The sequence below is a fragment of the Loxodonta africana genome, chromosome 26 (assembly GCF_030014295.1).
Source record: "Loxodonta africana isolate mLoxAfr1 chromosome 26, mLoxAfr1.hap2, whole genome shotgun sequence".
In the NCBI taxonomy this organism is placed as follows: domain Eukaryota; kingdom Metazoa; phylum Chordata; class Mammalia; order Proboscidea; family Elephantidae; genus Loxodonta; species Loxodonta africana.
Genome location: NC_087367.1, coordinates 23082064 through 23102035, shown reverse-complemented (window position 1 = coordinate 23102035; position 19972 = coordinate 23082064). Strand labels below are relative to the sequence as shown.

The window sequence follows — 19972 nt, the reverse complement described above, 5'->3', positions numbered from 1 at the left end:
AATCAAGAGAAATACAGTGTATGATACTAAAAAAGTCATTTACTTAACTTTCCCTTGGGAAGCAAGTAGTTACACACTTCCGATGATCAGTTCTATTGGGACTGACCGATCTGATCTAACATTCTGCATCATAAAAAGTGGTCTGATATGTAACTGTTTATGGGTTCATGTTCTTGGATGCAGGAAGGATGTAGGTAGAGCAGTACTGAAAGATGTAAAAATCAATTTGTGGGATGGAGGAGTGTCTCAGTGCTAGATAGGATAGACACATATTCTGACACTTATTTAGTGTTCTCTTGGAACATTAAAAACGAAATATTGCATGACCAAAGGGTTGCCATTTGTAAGAGTTTCAATACTGGCTGTCTATTATTTTTCTTTTGGAGGAAGATACCAATTGCCCAAGAATACCTTTGTGGTCTTTATTTCTTCAAAACATGAAAACCAAAACTGAAGTAGATGACAAGGAGCAGAGAGGAAACGTTCCAAACAGAATATGCTGTATCACTAGTGGTTAAGTCAGAAACAATTAGAAACTTTATTTGTCTGTGTCATTAATGTGTACCATTTATAAGGAACAGCACAATTAGTGCACTTTTCCCCCTAAAGCTGTGCACAATACACACAAAATGAAATAATCGAACAAATAAAACGAAATAATTTTACACAACTCTAATCATTAATAACAACCCTGAACAACCAGCATCATATTTTCCCTATAGCATGACAATTTTAAAAGCAAACAAGCCAAAAAGCTTTGAAATTGAAATTGACCAACAGCAAGAATTTCTTAAAAGACCTCTGTGAAAATATCCTACGGGGTTATGGACATTCCAAATATGGCTAAACATGAGTGCAAAATCCTTCTAATGTTTAAACAACTTTTATTCCTTGACTATATTTACTTGGTGTTTCTAGCCTAGCTTCCCATTAGGTAAATCTCAAAAAAAAAAAAAAAAAGGATGGGCTAGAAGGTGCCCCCAAAGGAGTTAGGCCACCAGTGTTAGACCATGGCAGGTCAGGTATGGGTGTTGGGCAGAGATGAGGAGTTACAAAGGTGGGGAGGGGCACAGTAAAGTACTGTTGCCCAACAAAGATAAAACCTGGGACTAAGTGAGACCGCTCACTGATCTGTTCTTGGTTTAAAATTGGGCAAGATTGACCCAGGATAAATTTTGTTCTCTTCTAAACCTATGCTTTAGGCTCTCTTAGTTAAAGAATCCCAATATTCGAGACATTTGGACAATTGAATTTATATAATTTCAATGTGTTTATGTTAAAAGAGTTTCCTAATTGTGTTTTTTCTTGTAAGATGAAGCGGTTTCCATACGGCCATGTTAACATTTACTTATGGAAATAGCAGTCACAATAACTCTAAACCCTTTGAGGGCAGGTATATGGACTGTCTGGTTTCTAGTTAAGTTCCCAAGAGGTGGCATAGTACCTGGCACTTGTGTGGATAACAAGCATTTAAGGGTTTTATCTATTCAACTATTGAATGTTTATTAATTGAATAACTGGGAGGAAGAAGAGAAGGTTAAGTTTCAACAGCTTTCATTTCTTAAGTGTCTTTAAATCAAAACAAAGGGCTAGGGGAGTTTCTGGCCTGGGGCTCCCAGTAGGCAGAGAAGCCATTGAGAGGTGGCCAAAGTCATCCCCATTTGTCCTCATTGATGGACTCACTACTTTGAAACTCTGAGTTATTATGCTTTGGTATTCTGAAATAGAAAGAGCCATTCCTTTTCTATTTAAGGGTTTAAAACCTCCCAGTGCAATGCTCCTGGGAGGCAGGAATCTTCTCACCTAATTGCTGCTCTGTTTTTAGTCATATGTAGAGGAGACACACTGCAAGGCCCATGGGTCACCCTGACTTCTTTCCTACTGAGGAACTGCAGATACAAGCAGAGGGGTCTGCACGGTGAAAAAAACAGGGCTCAAAATAGCCTTTTACATAAAAAAATAAAATGAACAAACCAGCACTATCTACCATCTGTGCCAGACAGAGCAGATGTGAAATAAATACTTTGGGGGAAGCGGTGCCGTGGAATGGAGGCTCTCAAAGCCCAGGCACGTCTAACTCATCCACTTCTCTATAACGCCTTTCTCCTTGGCCTTCCTGAATTGCCGGTGACTGTTAGAGGCCTCTGATGTGTTCCATATGGCTAATTTTCCATGAAGATACTCTGTAGTTTGCCTGCTGTCCTCTCAGTGACTTTAACTTCCCACATGACAGTTATTGCTTCTTAGAAACGAATGTGCAGATCCATGAATAGAAGCCATTTTCTCCTTTTGTCCTTAGTAATAATGCAACTCAACAACAACACAAAAAGTAACAACTCAGGTGCAAAGAAAACTCACTGATGTCTTCAATGTCCAATCAACGTTGCGGAAGGGGAGAACAGTATATGCTCTACTCTACTATCTACAGATATGCTTTGTTTTGTTTTTCGTCCATGCACTGTGTAACAAGTATCACAACAACATTCCCAAACAGGCACACGAAGGAAGAAGAAGCAAATGTTCAAGTCAGGACTGGAACAGGATTGAAAAGAAAACTGACAGACCATCCCAGGCCACAGCAACATGGGACTGGGACACATATTGATGCGAATGGAAAGGACAATGTGCTCTTTGAACGGGGTTAGACTTCCGGTTTGTGTTGGGGTTGGTGGGGAAGAGGAGGAGGGTTGGGAAAGGAGATCTAAGAGGGGCTTCCGGGCTGGATCCCCAGAGTAAAAAAAAAAAAAAAAAAAAAAAAGAGTAAGGGCCTTGCTAATCACAGCCCAGAGCTAAAAAAGTAAGAAATAAAGGATTTTGCATGTTCCTGGGAATCTAGGCACGTGATCCCTGTACCTGTTGAACAAGAGTCCCAGGTACCATATCTTTAAACTTCAGACTGTATCTAGAACCATCACTTTTCCTGGCTCCATCTGAGCTCCTGTGCTGCTTCCTGGAGGCAGATTCACCTCTGTTCCAATTCCAGAGATAAGCATGAAATTTGGTAATATAGTAAAGACATGCTTTTTCCTTCTTCCAAGCCCAGATCCTTTCTTAACCCCAAATCATTTTTTTTTAAGTTGGGGGAGGAGAGGGGAATCTTAATGATTTACATTTTTTTTTTTTTTTGCCAAAAACCCATTTGCATTTGGATTGGTTGTCACCTCCCACAAAGAGAAGCAGAAACCCTGACCCTCCCCACAAAACAAAACAAAATAAAACAAAACAAAAGCCAAATACCAACCACCTCCTTAACCCCACCAAAAACAAAAGCAAGAACTAGAGAACAATCAAAGCCTGAACGTTTGGTCAACCTGGAGACAGTACAACCCTTCTAGGCGGAGCTGCAAAGATGGCCCTGCCTCCGTGCCTTGTTCAACATGAGGACAACCCTGGGACTGGGAGGTGATGGTTTCTTACTTTGGCCCTAGCACAGAGTATGCTCTTGAAGCTGGATTCCATCAGTAGGTAAGTGAACATGACAAATGTCAGTTTCCTCTGTCCGTTATACATAAGTCTTTATGTATATATATGTATATATATATATAAATTTACTATAGCTGATTGTTCCTTCAGAAGCCTTTTATGTGGCAGTAGGCCTCCAGGGAGGAGAAGAAAATGTACAAGAGCCACAGGAGCACAAAGAGGCAGGATGTGAGGAGCTTGGCAGTCCGGGGCCCACCCAGCTCACCTCCGATTTCTGGCCTCCGCCGATACAGCAGCACCCCCACATTGATGAAAGCAAAAATGGTGAAGAGAGTGACAGAGAAAGCTAGCGTGCCAGGGGACACTTTGAACTGTTCCCCATTGGCTGCGTGGTAGATGGCAGCGATGGACCAGGCCACGCCGATTCCCAGGAAGACATTCACCGCGTTGCTGCCAGTGACGTTACCTATGGACGCATCTGCATACTGGTCCTGGGTGGCTGCCACTTTGCTTGCGAACGTGTCTGCAGAGGAAGAAGAAAGAGGCAATGACTCTCAGTTAACCCTCTAAAGGCATCTGTGGAGTGCTGGAAGCTTCAGCTGTCTACTCTAGAATCAAACCCAGGGTAAACCCAGTGACCAGGGGTGGGTTTGGATGTTCCTTTGAGTCCAAGTCATGTGATCAAAAGAACAGGATCTAGCCATGGGGAGTCAAGAGTTAGGCACTGGTTGTGTTACTGACTGATTGCGCGATCTTGGCCAAGTTCTCTACCCACAGATAACACAGTTCTTTATAATACGGAACTTTAGGGTAGCCTTTTTCCAAAGAGGGATCACAGACCATCTACATCAGAATTACATGGGGTCCTTGTTGTTGTTGTTGTTAGCCCCTGACTCAAGGGGGCCCCACGCACAATGGAACTAAATACATCTCAGCGATATCCAAGCTTCCACTGACAGCTACACATGAGGTGCGTTGCCTGGGAATGGGTCTCCTGCATGGAAGGTGAGAATTCCACTACTGAACCACAAATGCCATGGCGTGAGTCCATCATATAGGTAAACATTATAAGGCTCTACCTAGCCTTGCTGAGTCATAACCACTGGGCCCCGGGAAAGTATTTTAACAAACCCCCAAAGGATTCTTAGGCGAAGTTTGAGGACAGCTGCTGGCAAGTATTATTAAAAGATACTGTATCATCAACTCTAGTTAAATAGGTGAGAAAGTTAAGGTGTCAGGAGATAGTTTACAAAGATTGAAGATCACAGCAGTAGTGAAATTGAAAAGAATTGAGCTGTAATGATAGCTGCCATTTGCCTAAAGCCTTACGAATAGGTAAGCAGATCTATCTACATCCCTGTGTTTGATGTTGACAACAATTCTGTGAGGTGAAGGAACTTTATGGGTGAAGAAACTGGGCTTAGAGATAAGAAGTAATGGGTGCAATACTGCACAACTAGGAAAGCCACGTTAAGACTTGAGCTCAGGTCTCCTGCCTTCGAGGCAAATGTTTGTTCACTGTGCCATCTGACTTTGCACTGTGCCATGAGTACCAAGGATAATCCTCAAAGCTCTATGGGCACCAATAATCCTGAATGGATCTTTTTCTGAAGATAGGAAAGGCATGGCCCACTACAGGGGTTGGATAAGAGTGCCTTACAATTCTTGTTAGTAGAACCCAGGGGTTTAGCCCACATTTCCAACACAGGGTTTTAAATCCTGCCTCCACCACTGACTGTGTGATCCTGGACAGATGATTTAACTTCTCTGAGCCTCAGTTTCCTAATCTGTGAAAGATTTTAAGGACACCCACTTCCGAGTGCTGTGGTAAGTTGAAATATTATAGGTAAAACGCTTGTCATGCTTCCCGGCACAAAATTGGAGCTTCTCTTTGTAGTGCTTTAGAAAGGCCATGTAAATCGAACAGGATCGATCGGTTTGAATGTTCCGGTCAGAGCTGAAATAGCTCCCTTTACTAAGGATGTAAACAAGACTGGCGAGATACTCAATTTCTTGTCCATATCATTGCCTAGTTGCTGATACCAAAGTCCTTTCAGCTAGCTTTGAAAAATACCTTGCATGGTAGATTTATAGCAGGTGCTAGTAACTGCCAAATTGAATTCACATCTGCAAAGTCAGGTACAACAGGAGTTAGAGTACTACATGGTGTCGTGTCATCTGCTCTGGTCCTTCTGAAGTCCCTGGCATGCTCTGAACCTGGACTAGTTTCTCCCCTCTGTCACCAGCCTGCTGCTAACATCCTTCCTCTGTAATCTCCAATGGGGACAATACATAAAGCATGCAAATTCACACCAGCCTGTAGATGCTCCCACTTTAAAATGGATAAGGAGGTAATTTAGGTCTCTCAGAGGCTACACCATCTGCAGGATCACATTCTTTCTGAAAGGGAGTGATCACCCCTGAGAGCCCGTTTCATGAATTCTGATCTCTGTCTGTAAAGGAAAGCAGGTTTTAATTACCGTTCTATAATTACAGAAACTAAGGCAAACACTGCTTCCTCCATGCCAGGCCCCATGCTGCCCATGTTATGCTGTATACTCTCGTTCAGGCCTCTCACTAGCCTTCTGTAGTACCTATTATCAACTCTTTTCTACAATCTGGGCAACTGTGACATTGTGAGGATATTAAACCTCTTGCACAGGATCTTGGCTAGCAGAACAGGATTTTTAAACCAGTCTGTTTGATTTCAGAGCTTGGTCCACACCACACCACATCCCAAGAAGGCAAGAGCCTTCCTTTCCTCTTAGTCCATTTCAGGTTACTTTGTTCCTTTCACTTGGAGACTTTGAAAAAGGTTCTTACTGCAGCTCTTTCCCACTATCAGTGAGAGAAAAGACTGAAGAAGGTATTTGCCCCGTCTTTCTTCCAAGAGACTGCTGGGTGAACTCAAGTCACCAACCTTTTGGTTAGCAGCCAGCTGTTTGCATCACCCGGGGACTGCAAAGAAGGTATAGGCAGTTTGTTAATCCCCCCTTTCCTTGCACATTCATGTTCACACATTATAGGCCAGTCAGGACTATCACAGAGGCTGGCAACTAAAACCAAAGCAAGACAAATCTAACGGTCTCTTGTACTTCATTATTAAAAGTTATTAGGAGTTGCTGCGGCAGCAGTCTCAAAAAAAAGAAGTCATTTTGTTTTTCTTTTTCAACAACCAGCAGCTGAGCAAGGAAAGTAACGACACAAGAGTCCAAGGCAGGAGAAAGCAGCTTACAGTCCAGCTGCCACGGAAGAACACCTGAGACGTTATTCTGAGCTGAAATGGCTGCTGGCACCAGCTGGTGGTAAACAGATGGGGCAGCCCTGGGAGGGGGAGTGCTCCCCCCTATGCTGTGGAGACAGGTGACCTGGCGCTAGTCCACAGTACGCACTTGCTTATCTGCCCTGGCACGTGGCGAATGGCACACTGGACTGCTGAGTGCCCATTTCCACTCAGAAACCGTGGGCACCTCTGCTGCTGCCCATGAAGGGAGGGAGGTGGAAAGTCAACGAGTCCTGGCCTCAGGAGACCCTGAAAACCCAAACCAGTCCTTTGGTCCTGAAGGCAGGACACACTTAGGTCTGCAGCAATTTCCTCTCCCCCAAGCCATTTTCAATAACCTTTTAATGTATTACTTGAAAACTCTTACTTGGAATAATCAGATGCTTCTCTCTGGACTCCCTGAAAATTAACAGTCAAAGGGCTACCTTGCCATGTAAATAAAACATGCTTTGAGCCCCTTTGAGTCTCACAGGTTGTATTTACCTGGGCTATGCACTAGGTCTTTTGTATCTTTTCAATTCAAAAGCTACATTAAAAAAAAAAAAAAAAAAGACACATATGCGAATCCAAACCATTAACCTTAGTTCCAACAGAGACAACTCTGTTTTCCAAATGAAGTGTGATGGATTCTCTCCAAATTATCTTCTACCATTGCTCTGCTGCTGAGTGCAGACAAGAACACATCACTTACCGTATGTCAGGCACTGGCAAGGCTATCCTGGAACATAAAACCATACCCTGCGTATTGTAGAACAGGGCAAATGCCATTCAAATACCACTTTCCAAAGTGAAATTCAGGAAATAATTATTGCCTTGGTCTCATGGGGGCATCATCATATTCAGAGCTTGGCCCATTAAACACATAAAAATCACGTTTCCAATGTGATTGGCAAAGTTTAAGGCATGTTCACAATAACACATATGTGTTTTCCTACACATATACCCCAGGCCAGGTTTCTAACAGAAACTTTCACTTTTACCTCACACCTTAAATTCTAATAAATTTTTGTCATACAGTCTTAGATGTTTGGTTCTGCCTCCTTGGTCCCTATGGCTGTACATCAGTAACAGGGAAGATTTGTCTGGGAGGCAGAATGACTGGAATTAAACCACACGTTAGAGTCAGGACATAATTGTTCTCTGCAGATCTGTCTCAAGTTCACTGGTTATGACTTTGGCCAAGTCACCTGGTCAATATGCAAAAACAGGCTATCAGCCTCTCCTTTTCTCCAGAAATCATTTTTTTGCCTGAATTTCCCAAATCTTATAATTACACGTAGACTAAGCCTTAAACATCTCATCTGTCAAAAGGGTAGTTCTCACAGCTCTGCAGGTCAGATATAGGATTTGTGTATCATCTGGAGCCAGGATTTCATCCCAGGTGATTTATCTTATTCCTGACTCTTAGAGTGCTTTGGGAGCCAGTTGTTAGGCTCACAAGTGACTTGTGCACAGGACTGACACTGACAGTGACTAACTGGAGCCAGACCTGCTGTCCCACAGCACCTGGGAAGTACTGACAGTGAAAGACAGCTCCAGTATGCACAGCTTCACGGGGTGATAGTGGGAGAAGCCTTATTAAGGAGGCATTCTTGGCTCTTCTAAATAACTGTATGTTCTTGGGCAAGTCACTTCACTTTTTTGGGTTCCATTTTCCTCAACTAAAAAGAAGGATTTAGACTAGAATATATCTAAGACTCTCTCTAGCCTGACTATTTGGGAGGTACACAGAATACATCAAAAAACCAAATCCACGTATGTGATTTGGGTGCCATTTTCTGTGTAGGAGTTTGTACTTAATTGTGCTCATGTGGAACTTGTACCTAGACCAAGAGGCAGTCGTTTGAGCAGAACAAGGGGTTACTGTGTGGTTTAAAGTCATGAAAGATGTGCGTCAGGCTTGTATCCTTTCATCATACTTATCCAGCCTGTATCCTGAGCAAATAATCCAAGAAGCTGGGATGGGGTATCAGGATTGGAGGCAGGCTCATTAACAACTCATCATGCAGATGAAAGTGAAGAGGACTTGCAGCACTTACCGATGAAGATCAAAGACCACAGCCTTCAGTATGGATTACACCTCAACATCAAGAAAACAAAAATTCTCACAACTGGACCAGTAAGCAACATCAGGACTTCATCTCATATACTTTGGACATACTATCAAGACAGACAGAAGTACAATCAGAATGCTCCTTAGAAGCAAGGATGGCGAGACTGCGGCTAACATCATACTTGCCAGAGTACAGGGTCAGCGGAAAAGAGAAAGACCCTCAACGAGGTAGATTGACGCAGTGGCTGCAACAGTGAGCTCAAGCACAAGGACCAGGCAGTGTTTCATTCTGTTGTGTATAGGGTCGCTATGAGTCAGAACTGACTCGATGGCACCTAACAACAACAACCATCAAGAGGAATCAGTCCCTGGAGAAGGACGTCATGCTTAGTAAAGCAGAGGATCACTGAAAAAGAGGAAGACCCTCAACAAGATGGATTGACACAGTGGCTGCAACAATGGACTCAAACACAGCAATGATTGTGAGGATGGTGCAAGGCTGGGCAGTGTTTCGTTCCGTTTCACATGGTGTCACCATGAGTTGGAACCGACTCGAGGGCACCTAACAAAAACAACAACAGGAGTTTTTACATGGCCACCTTTCCTCATAAGAATGAACTAACTATAGTAATGATCTCATTTTAAAGAATATCTGACCTTAATGAAATATTAAAAGATCCTAAGAAAAAAGATCTCAAGATCTGAAGATATTGCCATTGATGAAACTGTGGCAATATTTATGGCATTAAACCACACAGCTCAAAGTCATTTACATCTTAAGAACTGATGAGAAATGTTGGCAAATCCTATACTTCAAATCAGTTTGTATACTTCAAATCACTTTGTAGGAGTGAAACCATGGTATAAATGATGGCAGAGTCGACTAATTTTCAAAGGCTATGTCTAATGTTAATAACGTTTGCACACCACTGGTATCAGAAATACCTAGAGAACTTTGCTAAAAAGTGAATATTCGGGGTCCAACTCCAGACACATACAATAGAGTCTCTGAGAAAGGGTGGAAGGAGTCTGCATTTTAACAAGTGTCTTAGGTCACTCTAATTTACATCAAGCAGCTCGAAGGCATGGAGATAGGACTGTTGCATGTAGTGTCCATGTTTCAGGGCCTTTCTGGGAAGAATGGAGGGGTCAGTTTCAGGGAACCAGCTAAATGGGGAAGAGTAAAGAGCTCTTGATTTTTCTTACAAACTGATGTCCTCAGATACAGTCTTTTTGCTCATAAAACTTGGGTGGGTTTGGTGGAGGGGCTGGTGCTTTTTAATGTTATCTTTCTACAGCTCTCAAGTTACACTACACATTTTTTTTTAACCCCTGTTCTAGCAAGCCTACCCTCAAAGGCCAAGGGAGAGGGGCAATTTACCTAAGTTAGCTGACTCCTGATTCTTTCACTCACTAAGTCAGAAGCCTGCCAACTTCATAGGGTTTTGCAGGAGATCAGTTAATATGAACAGCACTAAGAATATGGTCCGATGAGTACACAATCTTACTAAGTATTTCTGTAATACAACCAAGCTTGATCCCAAGAGAATCCATAGTGGTAAGAAATTTTATTTATGTTAATGATTTTCAACGTTTGGGGAGTTATAACACCCTTTAAAGACTTATTTTACGATCCTATTCATTTAAAGTATGCCAAGGTGGAGTCTCTGGGTGGTGCAAACGGTTAACATGCTCTGCTGCTAAGTGAAATGTTGGCAGTTCGAGTCCACCCAGAGGCACCTTGGAAGAAGTGCCTGATCATCTGCTCCTAAAAGGTCATAGTCACAAAAGCCCTGTGGAGCACAGTTCTACTTTGACACACATGGGTCACCATGAGCCAACGTTAACTCGACAGCAACTGGCTATTCCTTTAAAAACATGACAGAACGTAAAATTACTCTTAAAGATCAAAGAGATTCTTACTTACTTGATTTTGAAAATTTTCAGAACTTAAGCTCCCAAAAGATACTAGAGATCTTTTGGTTTCAGGACCTAGTACTTCTAGTGGCTGTAAATCAGGAGTCATTGCTTAAAACAAGGCATATATCCCTGTCTCTCTATTCTGTCCTCCCTTCTGTGTGCTCTTAGAATTCCGACACAAATACTGCTTATTTAAGTGCCAATCCTTCTGTTGTCACTGAGAACCTTAAACAAGGTTTTGTCTTAATGTTGCTGTTAGGTGCTGTCGAGTCAGCTCCAACTCATGGTGCCCCTATGGACAAGAGAATGACATCCTGCCTGGTTCTGGGCCATCCTCACAATCGTTGATATGTTTGAGCCTTTGTTGCAGTTACTGTGTCAATCCATCTGGTTGAGGCTCTTCCTTATTTTCGATGACCCTCTCCCTTACCAAGCATGATATCTTTCTCCAGGGACTGGTCCTTCCTAATAGCATGTCCAAAGTACGTGACAGGAAGTCCTGCCATCCTCCCTTCTAAGTAGCATTTGGGCTCTACTTCTTCCAAGACAGATTTATTTGTTCTTCTGGCACTCCACGGTATATTCAATATTCTTCATCAACGCCATAATTCAAAGGCATCAATTCTTCTTCGGTTTGTCTTAGTAGTGATATTTTGCTATCTATTTACCCATGAAAATACAGAAACCACACTCCCTCACTCACATACACACATTCGCTTCCCTGCTGCCGTGATAATAGCCGTTATTCAGCTTCCAGCTGAAGCTCAAAAGATCAGGGAAGTACAGATGTTAGAATGATTAATGACCAGTTAGGAGAAGAAGCATAAAAACAGAAAAAGGGGAAACCATTTAAGCCAAACAAAACTTCAGCCCCAGAAAGTTGTCCCTGGAGGGGATGAAAAAGAAACAGAGACAGTGATGTGGCCTATTTTTGGAAGAGAAGAAAACAGAGGTGAGAAAAAGCTTAAGAGGACCCGCGTGGGCAGGGTTAGAACACCTGCTGCTAGACATTTTTATCCCCAGCTGCAAATCAGAATTACCAGGGAAACTCTTGAAAAACACCAACTTCCTGGCCCCACCCTGAGTTTCTGCTTAATGCTCTGGGATGTGGCCTGAGCATCAGTATTTTTTAAAGCTCCTCAGGCAGGTTGAGATCCACTAATTAACCACTCAGAGCCTTAGTTTTTTCAGCTATGTAATGAGGAAAACGGCACCTTCTCTGGATTAACCGGGGCAGCGCGTGCAGTGGCTCTGACAGGTAGATCAACAAAAAGCGGTCATTTTTGTTACCAAATAGCAAATTAATATTTTTCATTTTGTTAACTTGAATATTTGTACTTTGCAGGGGGACCCCCAGGGCTTATTTTTCCTATTATATATTTGAAATCCTGCTACATTTTAAGTTGAAAGAAAAAGATTAATTCCAATTAAAATGGAAAAATAATAGGGATTTATTTTTCAGGGAGCACATGGCAGAGAAGAGAATTAGCACAAACCAACAATGTTATTTGATCTGTTTTCCAAACTGTAAATTGATACGTCATTAAAGGAAAACGTCCACACTCTACTCTTAAAACACACAAAGAGTGGGATTATTTTTCAGAGCACTGTTCACAGACATGCAAGAGAGGATCTAAGGTTCCTTTCTTTGTTTAGACCTTCTAGTTTCACGAGGTTTGCCAACATTCCTGGTTCAAATTCTTGACTGATATCAATAAGAACATTTTGAGTTTTCAAAGAACTCTAGGGATTTATCTGAGATGGGGATTATTCTATTCAATTACCTGGTCACTCACTCCCCGCAACTTCAGCCCAGAAAAGAAGCGCAAACAATCTAGCTGCAGTACTGTGGCCATGGTGTCTCTTGAGACCTGGGATTAACATGGGTCTGGAGTTTGCCAAATGATGTGCACTCGCTGCTCGGGCAGGGCTTGGAATCTTCCTTTGAGAATCCTGCTTCTTCCAAAAATGAAAAAGCTTCACACAAATTAGAGTGCTGGAAGTTCCAATCTGTGCCTAATCAGGTTAAGTTGCACAAGGTTGACTGACTTGAGGGAAGTTTCCTGGTTCTGGTCAAACCTGGTGAAAAGAAACTGGGTGGGCTCTGCAGTTTCCGGCTGGTTCACATTAATTAATGGTCCTGATTGTCACGGAGATACTAATAAGTAAGCTGAAGTTAACGTGAGTGGCTAATTTGGCTATCAAGGTCTTTGTTACCCTGTGGGTAACCTCTGTTGTTACTGAAGAATGCCTGTCCTCCTAACTGTGGCTGTCTAGTGTACCCCATTACAGTACTAAAGTGTCTACACTTTGGAGTAAGACCTGGTTCTAGTCCCATTTGCCCGTGCTGGGCTCTCTGATACTTCATCTGTAAAATATGAAATCTAAATGTACCCATTTTGTATAGCTGGTATGATGATTGAAATAAACCAGCAGAAGTAGTAGGTACTCAATAAATGTTACCTATTATTATCATTATTCAGAATTCTTTGGTCCTGTGATAACAAAGGATATGTTGATGGTATTGGAATTTTTTGTTAAAGTTTCCTCCAGCTAGGTGAGTGAGGGTCCATAAGCCTTATACAGGGTTATGTGAGAATGTCCTTAATGCCCAGATATGGTGGTGGGGATAAAGATGACAAAATGGTTAACATTTATTCAGGCTTACTACGCTATATATGGATTCTCATTAATCTACAAAACAACTCTATGGAGTAGGTGCTGTAATTATACCCATTTTGTAGATGGGAACACTGAAGTCCAGAGTATAAGCAATTTTCCCAAAGTCATATAGCCAGTAAGAGGTGAATTTAGGATCCGGACAAAAAAAATGTGTTTCTAGCTATAATCAATGTTATTTATTATAAGTCCATGGGGTGTTAACAGCGGTCTTGCAAACAAGTCCATGGGGGTGTGGACAGGACTCAGTAACTGACACATTTTACATCCAAAAATGGACAAAGGATTCAAAGAAAATATTTAGAAGCTTCATCATGTTCAACTCTGACTTGACCTACATGATGCTAAAAAAGCTGATCATTTGGATGAAAATGAGTAAAAAACTATTCTACCTAGAAGCATCGGTCTGACTCTTTTAGCAAAATATTATAATGGTGTGGATTAGAAACAGATTAAGAGGCTCAGCTGGGTCAGTGTTTTCATGAAAGACACTTCATTCTTTTAAATCAATAAGTCACTGACTGATGAAAAAAAAAATTTTTTTTTTTAACTTAAGTTTCTGGCTTCCCCTGGCATTACATTTACACCGTCTTCTGTAAAAGTGGGTTTGAATAACTCTACTTTTAAAATAACATCAAATTTTTGCTATTTTCCATTTTAAGCTGTGATTCTGTTACTTTTATAATAAACATTTATTTTAATAATACGAAGCCCATGAAGGCAAAAAAATTAGGGAAGATTTAGTCAAACAACCTTCTGTTAGTCATGAAAAGGGAAAAAGGAAGGGCGGATTTGGGGTTAAAACAAACAGCTGGATTGGCACTTTTTCTAAGCCTGCTGCTTTGTCACTGTGTACATGCAACTGAAACTTACTTCTTGTCTAGACAACAGTCTAGGTCTGCCCCCTAAACAAAACCTAGTCCTCCAACTCGATTCCTTTTCCTTTCCAGTAATCTCCCTCTTTCTCTTCACCCTCCTTGCTTTTGAAGCCTGGCTCTTTCTTCAGAGTTTTGTTCTATTTCTGGAACATCCATCTCCTGTATGAATCTTTGCAAATCCTCTTCATTCCTCTTCTCAAGTCCTACTTTAGAGTTGGTAAAGCCAGAGGTATCTAAGTCTCCCTAAAGATAGAGATAGCTAAGAAGGATGTAGTAGAAAAACTGTACTATAACTTGGATAAGAAATTAAGATATTAGAAACCATCGCTCTCCTCTCCGGGTAGCCGTCATGGGTTATGGAGGATCTTTCCCCTTGGCTGGACTATCATGGTGTGATTCTAAATCTATGGAGCAAGATGTTACAATGAAGACCCCCAACATGTATCTTTGTCTTACAGGTATTTACTGAGTTATTTGCTCTACACATGCATTCTCTTTTTGAAGGAGTTCCTTTGTACATTATAAGTTCAGGAAAACATGACTGCCATTGTTGTTGTTGGGTGCTGTTGATTTAATTCTGACTCATGGTAACCCCATGTGATAAAGTAGAGCTGCCCCATGGGGTTTTCTAGGCTGAACACCATTAAAAGCGGGCAAATGGAGGCAACTCTTCAAGGAGAAAAAATCACTTCATCCAGCCTCAGCCCAGCACTGGAGGACGCATGGCCTAACCCACAGGTGGAAGAAACACGACAGGTGAGATTTGAGGGGTTTTGAGAAGTTCTGATAATCTCTGTTCCTACCTTGCCATGAATTGGAATTCCTATGGGTTAGTCATATGGTATAAAAAGGCATATGTGTCCAAGGCAATTACGAGCCCAAGAGACAGAAACGGCCACATGAACCAGAAACTACATCATCCTGAGACCAAAGAACCAGATGGTGCCCCATAACTGATGACTGCCCTGACAAGGAACACAACAAAAGGCATAAGTGTCTACCCAAAAGCCTTAAAAATCAAAAAACTATTTGGCCTAGCAATTCTACTTCTAGGGATTTATCTTAGAAATAATTTTACAGGTGTAAATTATACCTACGGGAACAGTTATTGCAGAGTTTTTATATCATACAAAAATTAGAAACAATTGAATTGTCCATCATTTTTGATAAAATAAATTACAACTTCATATAACATAATATTATGCAGCTGTTAAAATGAATGTAAAGATACAGCAACTAACGACAACTAAAAATACTCATGACACACTGCTAAATGAGAAACCAGGTTACTTAACCATGTCTAGTATGAGTCCAGAAAAAAAAGTGTGGGTAAATGCATAATATATATTTGTATACACATTTTTATGCAAATTATTTGAATGTCCTAGGATTTTAAATTTTGAAAGATAAACACAAGAGTGCAAATGGGTCGTGGGATGACATGCTCTCTTTTTCATTGCTTGCTTCTTCATATTTCCTATTTTTTATGACTCATGTAATTAAAATATTAATATATTACTCTGCCATAAAGAGAAGTGAAGTCCTGATACATGCGGCAACATCGATGAACCTTGACATTATGCTGAATGAAATAAGACAATCACAAAGGACAAAGTCAGTATGATTTCACCAATACGAAACACTTAAAACAGGCAAATGTAGAGAGAGCAGAGTTTGACAGTGGTCACCAGGGGCGGGAGGGAAGGGGAAACTGGGAAATCTTTGTCTAGCTAGTGTTAAGTGTTTGTTCGTGGGGATGGAAAATAGGGCAATGGATATTGGTGATGGTTGTACAACATGATCGATACAATTGGTTTCATCAAATTGCACAGTGACAAATGCTGAATTGGCAAGTGTGTTAACTGTATTTTTTACAATAGAAAAAGACTAATAAATTCACATTTTAACAAATAAAACCAGCAAAACCAAACCTGTTGCTGTTGAGCCAACTCTGACTCATAGTGACCCTATAGGACAGAGTAGAACTGCCCCATAGAGTTTGCAAGGAGCACCTGTTGGATTCGAACTGCCAACCTTTATGGTTAAGAGCTATAGCACTTAACCACTATACCACCAGTGTTTCCATTTTAACAAATAGTCTCATCTAAATAAGAGAGTCTCTCTTAGAAGGCAGAGAGGGTAGAATTTCAGCCTTTATACTAGTGCTTCCAGGTGTGTCAACATTCATGGCTAGATGGATGCTTACGTGGAGATAAGCCTTGTGGCGCTACATACAGAGCAGGTATGTTTCAAAGGGTATGGGTGGTGAGGACCATGGGGAAATGGAAGAGATGAAGAAGAGACATCAGGGGCTGGCCTGGAGTCCTGGGGCAGAAAGGTATCCAAGACAGGCACCAAAGTGGAACAGAATCCTAAGAAGGAAATTTACCTGCTTATAGTTTGCCTGGGACCAGCTGTGAAGGGAGGACGTGTCTGAGTCTTGGTTATATTCTAACCACTCCCATCAAGCCATAATGGACTGTCGAGCAGGGCCAACACCCTTTCGATTAATATTGTATGTTGTGCGACAGCTACGTTATATTTTATTTACTAACAGTATGTTTTATTTATTCTAACCCACAAAACTGCGTTGTATATTTGCTTAACCTGACAAATAATTTTTTTAAGATGTGTGCCTTTGAGATGTCTGGGAAGAGAATGTAATACCCAAGTCTTTCATCATTTGTACTTGGGCTCTTGCTAGATGTGTAATTTGTAATGCAAAGACCAGAAAACCAGGTTAGAGTTCTACTCAGGCTGCTCTGAATATGCAACGAGTCAGCACTCTGATGTAAAATTTTCTCAGTGTCTATTCTAGGCACCTAGCATAGTTCTAGGCTTATAAACCCAAAAAACCAAACCCACAGCCATCAAGTTGATTCTGACTCATAATGTCCTTATGGGACAGAGTAGAACTGCTCCATGGAGTCCAAGGCTGTAAATCTTTACGGAAACAGGCTGCCACATCTTTCTCCCCTGGAATGGCTGGTGGGTTCGAACTGCTGACCTTTCAGTTAGCAACTGACCTCTTTAACTACTGCATCACAAGGCCTCTTTCTGGTCTACAGTAGATGCTTAGTAAGTATCTGTTGACAAACCTCTCGTATTTTCACAGCATCTTATAATTGCCAGAGCGATTCCGTAGATACGATCTTACTAGCTCTTCCCAACAATTCTGAGGTGGGGATAGGTGAGAACAGCCAATCGCAGCCCCATTTTTCCCAGAGAGGAAGCTGAAAGCTCCCCAGGGATCAGGAGGAACGTGAGCACTGGAGGATGCAGGATCAGAGCCCAGCCTCGTGGTTCCTGCTGCCCAGGTCCTCAAGCTGCCCAGGTCCTCAAGCTGCCAGCTTGTTTCCAGGATCCTTCATCAAACCCCATTCTTGCCAGATATTATCCCATGCTCTGGATCTCATAATAACATACACTTATTATCTAACTCCTAAGCCTGTGGTAGCAAAGGGTCAAAGCCATGAATTATAGGAATATACTTTTTAAACAGAGAAGCTATGTAAATGTGGTTCTTGTTAAAACAATCTTTGTGTTAAATGCAAATGCCCTGCCCTTGTGAAGCCATCATTAATCATTCATGCCTTAATGTGAATCATTGTTGGGTACTCCAAAGTGTATTTAGATTGGGGGAGATCAGAGCAGAAAGTTGGGGAGAAAAATCTAGGTCAAGGGTACCATATGGTGAAAACAGATGTGGTAGGCGGGATACGAGAGAGAGGAGAGTACCAGCTGCCAGAGGGAGAAGGAAAATTAACAACTGGAAGCGGGGGGAGGGGCAGGCAAATGTAAAACCTTTTTTCACAATTTCTAAGGGTAGACCATGGAAACCCTGGTGGTGTAGTGGTTAAGTGCTGCAGCTGCTAACCAAGAGGTCTGCAGTTCAAATCTGCCAGACACTCCTTGGAAACTCTATGGGGCAGTTCTACTCTGTCCTATAGGGTCGCTATGAGTCAGAATTGACTCAATGGCAGTGGGTTTGGTTTGATTTTGGTAAGGCTAGACCAGCTGGGTTTGGAGACCATAAGAAATTATGGATAACATTGGGAAGAATGGGAATTCTAGAACACTTAATTGTGCTCATGAGGAACCTTTACATAGATCAAGAGGCAGTAGTTTGGACAGAACAAGGGGATACTGCATGGTTTAAAGTCAGGAAGGGTGTGCATCAGGGTTGTATCCTTTCACCATACCTATTCAATCTGTATGCTGAGCAAATAATCTGAGAAGCTGGACTATATGAAGAAGGATCAGGATTGGAGGAAGACTCATTAACAACCTGCGTTATGCAGATGACACAACCTTGCTTGCTGAAAGTGAAAAGGACTTGAGGCACTTATAAAGACCAAACACCACAGCCTTCATTATGGATTGCACCTCAACATAAAGAAAACAAAAATCCTCAAAACTGGACCAATGAGCAACATCACGATAAACGGAGAAAAGGCTGAGGTTGCCAAGGATTTCATTTTACTTCGATCCACAATCGACACCCATGGAAGCAGCAGTCAAAAAATCAAATGGCGCATTGCATTGGGCAAATCAGCTACAAAGGACCTCTTTAAAATGTTGAAAAGCAAAGATGTCACCTTGAAGACTAAGGTGCACCTGATCCGAGCCATGGTATTTTCAATCGTATCATATGCATGTGAAAGCTGGACAATGAATAAGGAAGACCAAAGAAGAGTTGATGCTTTTGAACTGTGCTGCTGGCGAAGAATATTGAATATACCATGGACTGACAAAAGAACTAACAAGTCTGTCTTGGAAGAAGTACAACCAGAATGCTCCTTAGAAGCAAGGATGGCTAGACTGTATCTAACATACTTTGGACGTGTTGTTAGGAGGGATCAGTCCCTGGAGAAGGATGTCATGCTTGGCAAAGTACAGGGTCAGCAGAAAAGAGGAAGACCCTCAACAAGGTGGATTGATACAGTGGCTGCAAGAATGAGCTTAAGCATAACAACGATTGTAAGGATGGTGCAGAACCGGGCAGTGTTCGTTCTGTTCTGCATAGGGTCGCTGTGAGTCAGACTCGACTCTACAGCACCTAACAGCGAGGCTAGGCCTGCCTCGATAGGTCTGCTGGTGGACAAGCAGAGGTTTGAGTACTTAGGTAACTTGCCAAAGTTTAGTGGTGCAAGGAATTAAGCCACACTACCTCCCTCTCCCTATGGAAACCCTGGTGGCATAGTGGTTAACAGCTACGGCTGCTAACCAAAAGGTCAGCAGTTCGAATCCACCAAGCGCTCCTTGGAAGCTCTATGGAGCAGCTCTACTCTGTCCTGTGGGGTTGCGATGAGTCAGGATTGACTCGATGGCAATGGGTTTGGTTTTCTTTTCGGTTGCCCCCTCCCTGCACACACATACACACTCTCTATTCCATAATCCCACGATCCTGTTTATTTTCTTCTCCACAACGTTCATCCAAACTGCTATCTGAAATTGTATCATGGATTTTGTTAAGTACAGGTCCTCTCCCACTGCAGTACAAACTCCAAGGGACTAGACATACCACTATCTTATTTATCTACCTATCAATCTCCATCATGTAGAACAGTACCTGGTACATAATAGGTGCTCACTAAATATCTGTATAACGGGAAAGTGAAAATGAATATAGGATGGCTCTGAAACCTGTGCCTTGTTCACTTCTTTTTAAGAAAATGATATTGGTCTCTTTTTTCTCAATCACTGTAATAAGTAGTGTAGAGGGAAGGCTGCTGG

At 41.9% G+C, this 19972-nt stretch overlaps 1 protein-coding gene across 5 annotated transcripts in view; it reads right to left on the bottom strand.

Annotated features, from left to right (window-relative positions):
• Positions 1 to 900: 900 nt before the first annotated feature.
• Positions 901 to 19972, bottom strand: part of SLC8A1 (solute carrier family 8 member A1) — a 385219-nt gene continuing 366147 nt past the window's right edge. For all 5 annotated transcript variants that reach the window (XM_023555308.2, XM_010595894.3, XM_064277171.1 and 2 more), the window contains one exon: positions 901 to 3946. In XM_023555308.2, the coding sequence (XP_023411076.1) occupies positions 3570 to 3946 (377 nt within the window). In that variant the 3' untranslated portion in view covers positions 901 to 3569. The remainder of the gene's footprint in view (positions 3947 to 19972) is intronic.